The sequence below is a fragment of the Meleagris gallopavo genome, chromosome 28, assembly GCF_000146605.3.
Source record: "Meleagris gallopavo isolate NT-WF06-2002-E0010 breed Aviagen turkey brand Nicholas breeding stock chromosome 28, Turkey_5.1, whole genome shotgun sequence".
In the NCBI taxonomy this organism is placed as follows: Eukaryota; Metazoa; Chordata; class Aves; order Galliformes; family Phasianidae; genus Meleagris; species Meleagris gallopavo.
Genome location: NC_015038.2, coordinates 4,292,505 through 4,303,534, shown reverse-complemented (window position 1 = coordinate 4,303,534; position 11,030 = coordinate 4,292,505). Strand labels below are relative to the sequence as shown.

Genomic DNA, 11,030 nt, shown 5'->3' with positions numbered 1-11,030 from the left:
GGGTTGCGGGGGGCTTTGCATTGATGCATTGATCACCCATGGTCTGCGCCTGACCTCCCTGCTCCCAGGGAAGCAGTCTCCATGGCTACTGGCCCTGCTCCTCCAGAGCAGACTGTAAATTCCTGCAGGCAGAGCCCAGCCTGGGGGTGCGAGGGGGGAGCCGGGAAGGAGTAGCTAAAGCCAAATAGAAAGAAAGAAAGGCTGGGAGAAAAAGGGCGTTGCTTGGATGGGGCTCTCCTTTCCACTCCCCTTTCTCAGGTCCCCAGCACCAGTGCAAGGCGCCTGCTTCCCCCCTTCATCGCCGCCGCCGCTGCTGCTGCTCTCTTGCAGAACTGGAATTGGCTGGGATTATTTAGCAAAAAGAAGAAGAAGGAGAAGAAGGAGAAGGGATCAGAGCAGCCGCCAGGGAGAGGGCGATAGAGTCCACTTTCTTCCAACTGCCCTAGGTCTCCTTCCCTCACTCTCTCCTCTTTAGCAACACCAAGAGCCCCACACTGAACCCAGAGCAGCTTTTTCCATCATTTCGGTTCCCTTCCCTCCTTCTGTCTCACACACAGCAAGAGGAGAGCCCCTTCCTTCTCTTGCCTTCCCTTTGCATGCTCAGCCTCTTGTTTCCTTTAAAGCACGAGAAATCCCCCTTCTTGCCCCCGCTCCTGCAGGCAGGCGGGGATTGCAATGGGAGCGTTGCAGATTGCTGGATTGTGCACGCTTGCCCTTCTGCTCCACTCTGGAATCACGCTGGCAAATAAAGCCGGTCAAGGTAAGAGAAATCTTCCCAAATCTGTTTGATGTGTGTGCAGGCAGCCGGACCTCCTGTTACATGTGGGCTTTATACCCAGGCTGGTGAAACGGGCACCAGTAACAACTTAGTTGAGGTGATTTTAAGCACTGCTTGCAGATATCCCACTGCTGCCTTTAATTGTTGTCTATCTGTGAACTCTTTAATGATCTGCATTTAGGGTCGTTGGGTTTTTTTGCGTGTGTTCGGATTCTTTATCTCCGGGCAGGGGGTGCAGAGGCAGGAAATCGGTGCTCACCCATCACTGCACTGGTCGAAGGAGTTTGGAAGCTCTTCCGTCGTGGGGCTTCGCCTGTGTGCAGAGGGGTGATGCCATGTGGGTGAGGGCGCTCCGGGGATGGGGAAGGCGCAGCGGGGCTGGAAGGTGGGAGCACCACGTTGGTGTGCTTTCCATCCACACACACTGCACCCCAAATGCTGTGATACCCCCGAGCAGGGCAGTGTGCTGCAGAGAGCTTCATGGATCTGAGCTGAAAAACGCTCCGTGTGTTCCTGTCCCTGCAAATGAGAGGCACATCCCATCACTATCAACTTAAGGCGTTTCTGCTTCTCCGCTCCCGTGCTTTAGCCAGACTTTCTCCCAGCACACACATAGCTTTATATATGGGCTATCTATATCTTAGGCTTTTCTATAGCACCTCTATATTTAGCTTGGATTTTTCTCTATGCACCGGGGTGCGCGCGCACGCGAGCACACACAGCCCTATGTGCACGATGCCACCGGATCGAAGGGGCTTTTTTCCCCTCATTCACCACAATCCTGTTAGGATCTGTTGTTTGCACTGTGTTTTGTTTTGTTTGTCCCATCGACACAGGGTTTATCAAACCCAGCTCTGGCTCCCGCTATTGTAGTAGCTGCATGTTTGTGCATAGGGTGAGATTAAATAGCGTGTGAATGAAATATGGGAGCGCAGCGTGTAATTAAAGACCTCGTGCAGGCAATAGGACTAGCCGAGCTGAGCCCTGTCACTGACGAAGTTAGGAGGAATTTCAAGGCTATTGTCTTATCTGCCTTCAGTGTTCTAAAACAATGGGAGTCTTCTCGGTCTGGACAAGCATGGGGGAGATTTTCCAGGGCAAAGGTTTGCTGAGAAGGCGTCCAGCTCTGCGTAAAGCTTCACGATTTAAGCTCAGAAAGGAATGCCTTCGTTTCCACCCCCCCTCCCCAAATTATCTTTCGTGTATGCATTGCTTTCATTTCTTATCATAATATTTATTTATTAAGGCCTTTTGGTTTCCAGTTCCATTTAAGCCTGAGCCAGAATTGCATTAAAATAGCAAAGTAAAATTCCATCGTGCAGAGACTTGACAGATCCCTTCAGGGAAGGAGCGGGGTGGAGAGGGGGTGGAGAGAGGTGAGCTAAATCCTCACCGCCCGCTTCGCACCCGGGGCAGTGCAGGCTCCTCCATACTGTACTGCTCCCAGCTCCAGGTTGAGCTGAGCTGAGCAGGGCTGGAGGAATCCCTGGACCCCACTGGGGCTCAGGAGGCAGCGGGAGGAAGCTGAGGGACACGTGGGTTTGGGGTGTTTGGGGTGTCCCCCAACAACACTTGGCTTTCTCCATGCTCCAACGTTGATCTCGAGCAGCAAGCCACATGCCTAGGGTGTGCTGAGAGAGGATGGGTCTGAAAGCTGTGGGGTGATGGTGCCCAAGGATGGTGCTCATCACCGCGCTGCCATGCTGATAGCTCACCTGGTGCTTTCCCCATGCGGTGCCACGCACGGCGTGCAGCACTCACACACGCCTGTATCAGCTGTCCCACGCAGGGTGGGTTGGTTTTCCTGCAGAATGGTGTGATGCAAGCAGGGCTCCTTCACGGCACTGCGTTACCTTGCAAAGCTCTGAGGGAGGGGGCTCAGCTCAGCCCTGCACGGTGCCCAATGGAGGACTGGTGTGTGCTGGGTTCGGTGGGTCCGGTTAGGACTGGGACTGCTTTCAAGTGGTGATACAAACCCATGCAAGGCAGGAGAAGCTCCTGGCAGCCCCAATGCTTGGATGCTGCTGTGTTCCTTCCCCCGTGCCCACAGCCCCCCAGTTTTTCAGCAGGGCTGTGCACCCAGCCCTTCACCTACAGGCACAAGGGCGCATCCTTATCCCGTTGCCTCTCTGGCAGCATCCCATAAACAAAGACATCCCACAGAGGCTGCAGCCTCTTCCACAGCCTTGGCACCTCCTGCACGAGGGGCTCAGTTCGCTTTGGTGGGGATGCACCTGCAGAGCCCACGTTGCTGGGGATGTGTTATTTTGTAAGGAGTACAAAATTTCCCAACTGCAGCATGGAGATGCTGTTGGATTCCCCTCCCATCTCTGCCGGACCTCCTCCCCCTCGGCCTCTGCTTTCCTCTCTCTGCTGCATTCACAGTGTGCGACTGTTGTGCCTGTCCCCTCCGCCCCTCTGAAATATGAAATGTAAAACTGTAAACATTTCAACATACAGCAGTTCAAAGGAGATCTTTGACTGAGGGCGTCTGACATGCCCATACTTAGATTAAAAAGGGGAGGGGGGTGGGAAGGAGGGAAGAAGAGTTTTTTTGTAACTGCCAACGGGAGTATAAATATTCAGACACCTCGAGTCTTCCAGTGCAGAGATGTATGGCTGTCTCCAAGCGGCTCGGGAGTTTTATTTTTTTTCTTTTATTTTTATATAAATTTTTTCCTTTGCAGACGGTCGCACCGGAGTAATCCATTTAGGAAAAAAGTATGCATGAATAACCTTAACCTTCACTTCCAGCGTTATAAGTCCCCCGAGAGGCTTCAGGAGAAGCCTGGGATGGCAAATAAAGTTTGCTCTGTCTCACGGCTGTGGTTCGGAGAGGCTGTTTCCCACCATGATTGTTGCTCCCCAAACACAAAACGCTCCTGAAGGCGAGCCTTGCTCAGCCGATAAGCAGGAGGAGCAACAGGAGCAGTCCCTGAAAGAGCCACCCAAGTGCAGGTGGATGGGGAGAGCTGCTCAACCCCTCTCTGTAGCTCATGCCCATGCTTTTCCCTCCCCTTCCGTGCTCCTCCAGCATCACTGCTGCATAGCACACCGCAGCCCACAGTTGATCTCCCATCCCCACCCCCGTGCCCATCCCATCCCCGAGCACCTGAGTTAGGATTCCCAGTTTGGATGATGCATCTTTGGCCAACGTGCCCACAGCGCCCACCCCATCCCACGAACAAATGATTAATAAAGTGCCCCGCGGTGTCTGAGGTGGTTATTAATACCCCAGTAAAAAGAGCTACTGAAGTTATAACGCTTTAATTTGGCATTAAGGCCGAGTGGAAACTCCATGCCTCTGCCAACAGCTACACACGTGTCTCTATACAGACAGGCTGCCTATAGAAAAACAAAGAATCAAACCAATTTGAAAGGAAACGCTGAAGCGCTGAGAGAAGAGTGAAAAAGGTTTTGTTTGTTTCGGAATTCCCGGTGGGTTTTTGCCACCTTAGCTCATCTCCGTTGACTCAGTCCGTCTGCCTACAGATGAAAGCATCTTTACTATTATTATTTCTAACGAGGAAGTGAGGGGAGAGCCCAGCAGGGGCTGTGAGGGCACGTGGAGCCGTGCACACATCCATTGGTGTGGATGCCCCGGGGGCACCCAGCGCCGTCCCCTCTCCGAGCACTCCATCCCCATGGGCGCGTTGCGGTGCCGGGGCAGCCGTCCCCTGGGAGCTCTCGAAATGGCAGTGGCGTTGCAACCGTCTGCCTTCTTCGGCTGCCTTTGAAATGGAGAATAAAGCTGCAGCTGGAGCGGAACGGGGCCCAACAGCGAGCGCTGGAAAATCCCACCCACAACGGAATAAAAAACATCACGCCGGGCGCTGCCACCTCCTCCAAGGCTGTGCTGTGGGCAGAGCCTCAGCGTTGTGCTGCTGACCCCAAGGGCATGGGCAAAGGTTGGGGCAAGTGTGCACGATGTGCTCTCATTAGTGCTGCTTTGCCCCAAAAGTGAGGCTGGATCCAGAGGTGGAGCTGGGTGCCCTTGCGTACATCTCTGGATGGGCCGTTGTGTCTTCATTGCAGTTCTGCCTTGTGCAAAACCCCTCAGTCTGGGGGATTTGGGGCACAGTGCGCCCATTGGAGTTTGAAAAAGGGCAGCTTGGATTATTGAAGGGGCTGACCCCAAATCCTAGCCTGGGGTTGGCACTTGACCTCCCAGATCTGGAGCCATGGGGCAGACCCATGGATCAAGAAATTCTTGTGTTCAAGAAACCTTTAGATGTGCTACTGAGTGACATGGTGTCATGGAGAAACACTGGTGGTAGGTGGACAGTTGGACTAAGGAATCTTGGACATCTTTTCCAACCTTGGAGATTCTGTGATTCTGTAATTTTGTAATACCATGAGGGGTAAATGGTTTCAAACTAAAAGAGGGGAAATTTGGGTTGATATATGGAAAAGGTTTTTTACAATAGTGGCAGTGGGTCTACTGGAACAGGCTGTCCAGAGAGGTGGTGGATGTCCCCATCCATGGAGACGTCCATGGCCAGACTGGACAGGGCCTGGAGCACCTTGATTGAGTTGTGGGTGTCCTGTATCAAGACAGGGGAGTTGGATTGGATGGTCTTTGAGGATCCCTTCCAACTCAAACAATTCTACGATTCTATGAACCCCAATGAGGGCTTTGTGGCAGCGGATGGAGTTGGAATATTGGCATTGCTTTTTCTTGAATCTCCCGTCCTGTTGGCTTGGAAATCTCATCCCTTGCATCTCTGCAGCTGCTGGAAGCACCTGCAGCAGTGCCACAGGCATTTTCAGAAGGAGAAATCTCCCACAGGAAAGCACGTCCCGACAGCAAAGTTGCTCCATGGGAAATGCTCCTTACATTGACAAGAATGCAAAAATTGGGTTTTTCAGAAGGCTTTTTTTTTTTCTTGATTTTTACTCCATCGTTTCTTAAAGATGCTCTTTCTTAAGAGCCAGGATTTCGGTGTTCCGAAGGTAGTATCCCTGCCAGGATGGGGATGGTTCCTGGAGTGGCCAGGAGGGTATTTATTCATGCTTCCCACACACACACACTTTTTTATCCTTTTTTCCCTCGTTTTCTAATCCTGTAACCTTTCAGAATGTCTCCAGCTTTGGAAAAATTACAGAGTGGCAAATTTATAATGTTTTCTTTTGTACTTTTGCTGCTGTGTAATCTTTCCAAAGTTAGAGGAGTTTTGAAGTTACAGAATGGAAAAAAGAAAAAAAAAAAAGATAGAAAAAAAACCCATACATGTGTGAGAGGGAAAGCCACGGCATTGTTTTCAGCATCACAACATGCATTGTTCATTGTGTTGACTTTGAGAGCAGAGAAGGGGAAAAAAAAACAGAAAAAAAAAATCTAAAAAAGTGCGATTTCTGGCAAAATGCTGGGAAAATTTCAACTCTGTGGTGTGCAATGGATGCTTCATGTTTGGGGAGCTTTCAGAGAACGGCGATGGGAGGTTTTGCTCATCTGCTGCTGAGCAAAGTGGAAGCACGACCTCTGCATGCATGAGAGATGCTAGAGGAGCTGCACCCACATCTGTGCCCCTGAAACTCAAAGATCTGCAACATTTCATAGAACTGCAGAATCATTACGGTTGGAAAAGACCACAAAGATCTCCAGTCCAGCCCCATCCCATCTCCATGCCCATAACCACGTCCCTCAGTGCCACATCTCTGCAGTTCTGAGCCCTTCCATGGACAGTGTCCCCACCACTCCCTGAGCAGGCTGTGCCACTGCATCACCACCCTGTGACAGATTTGTCCTAATATCCAACCTAAATCTCTCCTGCTGCCAGTTAAGACCGTTACCCGTCGTAATTTGACGAGCCCCACATAGTGCAGATTTGGGAGCTGCAGAACATCAGCCCCTGTCCTGCCATGTGCAACCTGGATGTTGGTGAGTGTGAGTGGCTCCAGCTATAGGGATCGATGAGTTTGGGTTTGAATGTGATTCAGCGTTGGCTTTGGTTTCTACTGAGTCTGCCAAATGGGCAGTGTTGGACATCCCAAACACAGCTCTTTGATTTGAGAGCTGCGTGCACCAGGAGTGCTGAGGTGGGCACCTGGAGCCTATGGGTGCCCAGTGGGGCATCCAGCAACAGCAATCCCTGTCCCACCTTGCCGTGGCTGGGAGGTGACAGCGGGGATGGATGCAGTGAGGCTCTCTCCGAGGTCAGCATTGGCTACAGAGTGGGGTCTTCACCCTGTGGTGGCACCAGGGCTGTCCCTGTGGGTTGCAGAGCGGGTGCCTGTCCCCACACCACCCCACAGCTCTCCCACCGCGGTGGGTCAACCCCCAGCCCGTGATTAATGGCCCGAGGGAGGCGGTGGTGGCCGCGGGCCATGGCTAATGTCAAACAACAAATATGAATGCGTGCTGTAAATATTTATACAATGCACAAGCACGTGCTGCCTCCCTGGTGCAAGGATGACTCACATCTCCCTGCAAAAAAACCCCATGGTGGCCGGAGAGTGCTCAGCCCTTTGCTCCTGTGGCCGTGGCCTCCATCCCGGCGTTCCTCTGGGGCTGCCCACCCTCTGCTGGCTTGCCAGGATGCATCACATCTTCAGGGACCTCCCGGAGCGCCTGCATTCTTTGCACTGCAGAGAGACAGATTTTAAAGGCAGCTGGGAGTTTCTCAGCCTTGGGCTCATGGTTTTTGAGGTCCAAGTCCTATGGGATGTGGCAGAGTGGGATGCACTGAAGGTCCCCAAGCCTGTGCATGATGCTCAGCCCACACACCACAGCCTCCACCCCACACACCTAAGGCTTCTCCATTTCTTCAGTGCCATTAAAACCTCTGCTCCCTGTGTCTCCTGCCTTGGGCGTTGCTGAGGTTGTTGCCTGCAGTCTTATGCTCTGGCCAGGAGCCTGTAGATAGGAGGGAGAGTGACTTTTTACATGGACAGATAGTGATAGGATAAGGGAAAATGATTTAAAACTAAAAGAGGAGATAGTGATAGGATAAGGGAAAATGATTTAAAATTAAAAGGGGAGATTTACTCCTGAATGTTAGGAAGGAATTTTTTTATCAGAGGGCAGCAAGGCTCTGGCACTGCTGCTCAGAGCTATGGGTGCCTCAACCCTGGAGGTGCCCAAGACCATGGATGGGACTCTGGGCAGCCTGAGCTGGTGAGGGGCACGCAGCCCACAGCAGGGGTGGGACTTAGGGGGCCATGAAGTCACTTCCAGCCCAATCATCCCATGGTTCTATGGTCTTTAAGGTCCCTTCCAACCCAACCACTCCATGTTTCTACAATCTTTTAAGACTCTTCCAACCCAACCATCCCATGGTTCTATGATCTTTAAGGTCCCTTGCAACCCAACCACCCCAAGGTTTTGTGATCTTTAAAGTCCTTTCCAACCCAACCATCCCATGGTTCTATGATCCTTAAGGTCCCTTTCAATCCAGCCATCCCACAGCTCTGTGATGATGCCCTCCATGCCCTGGTGCTGTGAAGTACATCCCCGTTTGGATGGAGGGTGCCCATAGAGGTGTTGGGCCTTTGGGAGCTGTGCTTTTGGCTGTGCTCCTGAGGAAGCTGTGTTGTTTTTCCCAGTTCTCTCTCCCTGGTTCCTGCTCTCAGGTTTATTTATTGTGGTCCCTGTTAATTTGCGCACATTCCTCCATGCCTAAGAATAGAAAGCAGTGACGATTATTTGGATGACTGGACGGCTCAGGAAGCTGCTAATTGGAGACAGAGGCTTTTTACCTCTAGCTGGGCTGGTTCCAGCCTGGTCTTCTGGTGTCCTAGCATTGCTTCCCTCAGCTGTGTGAAATGATCACTGGCTCCCAGGGGAGCTTTAAGGAGAGAGGGTGCACAGGTGATGCTTTTCTGGAGCACACCTATCACCAGCTGCACTGGGCTGGGTGCAGTGATTGGGAGCAAAGCAGCAGAATTCCTCCCTTCCTCCTCTCCACTCTGTGTTTTGATGCTTGAAAGCCTGCATGGCTGCTATGGGTCTGTGTACTTCTTGCTCCCATCACCTCCTCTCCCCTTGCAGATGTGGATGAGTGCGTGGAGGGTACTGACAGCTGTCACATTGATGCCATCTGCCAGAACACACCCAAGTCCTACAAGTGCATCTGCAAGTCCGGCTACACCGGTGATGGGAAGCACTGTAAAGGTAAGGATGTGCTGCTCCAATGAGTCCCAAGCACCAGTGAAGGATGCTCAGCCACCCCAGCCCACTACAAACCTTTTCTTAGACACAAACCAACATGGTGTGGTGATACTGCTCTGCAAATAGTCATGTTTGCAAAGAGTGGTGCTGCTCCAGCCCCAGGAGGGTCACCTGGGCTTTGTTTGCAAGAAATCCAGGCTTTCTTCCTTCGGGGTTTGCAGTCCAGAAGCTACAGAATTAGGTCAGTAGGTAAAACATGAGAAGCTTAAGCATGATGTGTCCAAATGCAGCAGGGAAAGGAGGAAGGAACTGGGCAGGAGAAAACTTCCTGAATCGGGAGGAGTACAAATAATGATGGAACAAAAGCAAGATCCCAGCTCAGATAGCACACAAACATGCTGCCCTCAGGAAATCCCAATTGGTTCCTAGGTTTGTGAGGGGGCTTTCCTCCAGGAAGGACAGTCACTAAAGCAGCAGGGACCACAGGGTGACACATGAGCTGGGGCAGGTACCAGGCTGGGACTGGGGGACACAGCAGTGCCATGCTCCCTGCAGCTCCCTGCCCTCCTTTCTCTGCAGATGTGGATGAGTGTGAGCGGGAGGACAACGCAGGCTGCGTCCACGAGTGTGTCAACATCCCTGGGAACTACCGCTGCACCTGCTACGATGGCTTCCGCCTGGCACACGATGGCCACAACTGCCTGGGTGAGTGCTGGCCTGGCTCAGGGCTGGCTCTGTTGTAGGGTTTGTTGTGCCAAGGTTTGCTGCTAGCTGAAGTTGCTGCTTAAATGGACCTCAGCATCTTTGCTTTTGCCAAGAAACCAAGGCAATGGCAGCCTGCAAAGAGCTCAAGTCCAGGAGATTTAAGAGGGTGCAAGCACCAACAGTTTGCATGTGAATGTGAAGCTAGCATGCAGATAAAGCAGGCACAGCCCTGTTTTGTCCCTCCGAGCTTGTAGAGGGCCAAGACCCTCGTGCACTTTGCTCCATCCTGCAAGTCTCATCCTTGCACCTGCCACAATCCCACTGGTTTGTCTTGCCCTAAGGAGCGGCAGCTGAGGGCTCTCAGCCTCCATTCCAGGCTGTTATGTTGCTGGTGCTGAAAGCAGATTATCTGCAAGTTGCGTATTTCAGATGTGGTGTCTGGGAGAGCTGCTGACAGCAGAGGCACTGGAGATGTTTTGTGAAGCGACAGCTCTCCAGGGATGGGGATGGCATTGCTTGCCATTGCACGATGGGGATGCTGTGGGTGCAGGGACAGAACTGGATGGGGATCATCCATATATTTGGGTAAGGTGGAACTGGAGGCCTTCCCCACTGCCAGGTTTGGGGCCGATGGATGGAAGCGGCGCGTGCTGCTGTGCTGCCGGAGGCAGGACCAGCCTGCAGGGCTCTCCTAGGCGCTCGTGCTTGAGGTCAGCCCTGCACCTGCCAAAATAGATGAGTTAAGAGCAAATACGGTGGAGATGTGAGCCGGCGAAAGGACTGGGTAAATAATCCTGAGGCCAAGATAAACCCAGCATCTGCCTACGGAGAGCTGCGCATCCTTCCACTGCCCCGCGCTCCATCCGGCTGCGGCACGGCCGAATCCTCGGTGCAGCCGCGCTGCCCGCATCCCAACGCCCGCTTCCTTCCGCAGCGCCCGCAGGGGCACCCGGCCGCCCACCTCCCCCACCCCGGACTGCGGCGTGCTATTTGCTAATTAGTGTCTGCAGCGAGGTCATTAATGAGCTCATCATTAGAGGGAGGAGGGGAAAGGGATTCTGGACACATACGCTTCGCATTAACTGCCATCACCGGGAACTTTGCAGGCTCCTCGATGAAGAGGGAGATTTACACAGCTGGAGGGAGCGCAGGCGGGCGGCCCTGCCTTCCCCCCCCCGGGGAGGATGAGCCCAAGGAGAAGAAAGGGAAGCTGGGCTCGGCGAGCCGCAGACGTCATGTGTTTACAGAGCGGGGTGGGAGGGGAGCAGTGGGCGCGGGGCAGCCCTGCATCCCTGCAGCCCTTCCACAGCTCATCCCAATGAAGCATCTCATCCATGCTGCTTTGCTTCCAGAACAGCATGAATTTACCCTTTGGAGCCCATTCCACAGAGGACGATGTTGATACCCTCTTTTTTTTTTTCTTTTTCTTTTTCTTTT

The 11,030-nt window shown here is 52.7% G+C and overlaps 2 protein-coding genes across 2 annotated transcripts in view; one reads left to right on the top strand and one right to left on the bottom strand.

Moving 5' to 3' along the window:
- Positions 1–40, bottom strand: part of RPL10A (ribosomal protein L10a) — a 3,610-nt gene extending 3,570 nt beyond the window's left edge. Inside the window, exon 1 of the mRNA XM_019623161.1 lies at positions 37–40. Coding sequence (XP_019478706.1) covers positions 37–40 — 4 coding nt within the window. The remainder of the gene's footprint in view (positions 1–36) is intronic.
- On the top strand, positions 32–9,719 carry LOC104914539 (signal peptide, CUB and EGF-like domain-containing protein 3). Its single transcript, XM_031556999.1, has 3 exons — positions 32–760; positions 8,769–8,891; positions 9,468–9,719. Exons 1-3 carry the CDS (start codon positions 676–678, stop codon positions 9,629–9,631), a joined length of 372 nt encoding a protein of 123 aa, XP_031412859.1. The 5' UTR covers positions 32–675; the 3' UTR covers positions 9,632–9,719.
- Positions 9,720–11,030: the final 1,311 nt, after the last annotated feature.

What these genes read in the sequence shown, in the direction of transcription:
- LOC104914539 (XM_031556999.1), top strand. Translation starts at nt 676, where the DNA reads ATGGGAGCGTTGCAGATTGCTGGATTGTGCACGCTTGCCCTTCTGCTC. An exon ending in GGCAAATAAAGCCGGTCAAG is followed by an intron (nt 761 to 8,768) that starts GTAAGAGAAATC and finishes CTCCCCTTGCAG; the next exon opens with ATGTGGATGAGTGCGTGGAG. An exon ending in TGATGGGAAGCACTGTAAAG is followed by an intron (nt 8,892 to 9,467) that starts GTAAGGATGTGC and finishes CTTTCTCTGCAG; the next exon opens with ATGTGGATGAGTGTGAGCGG.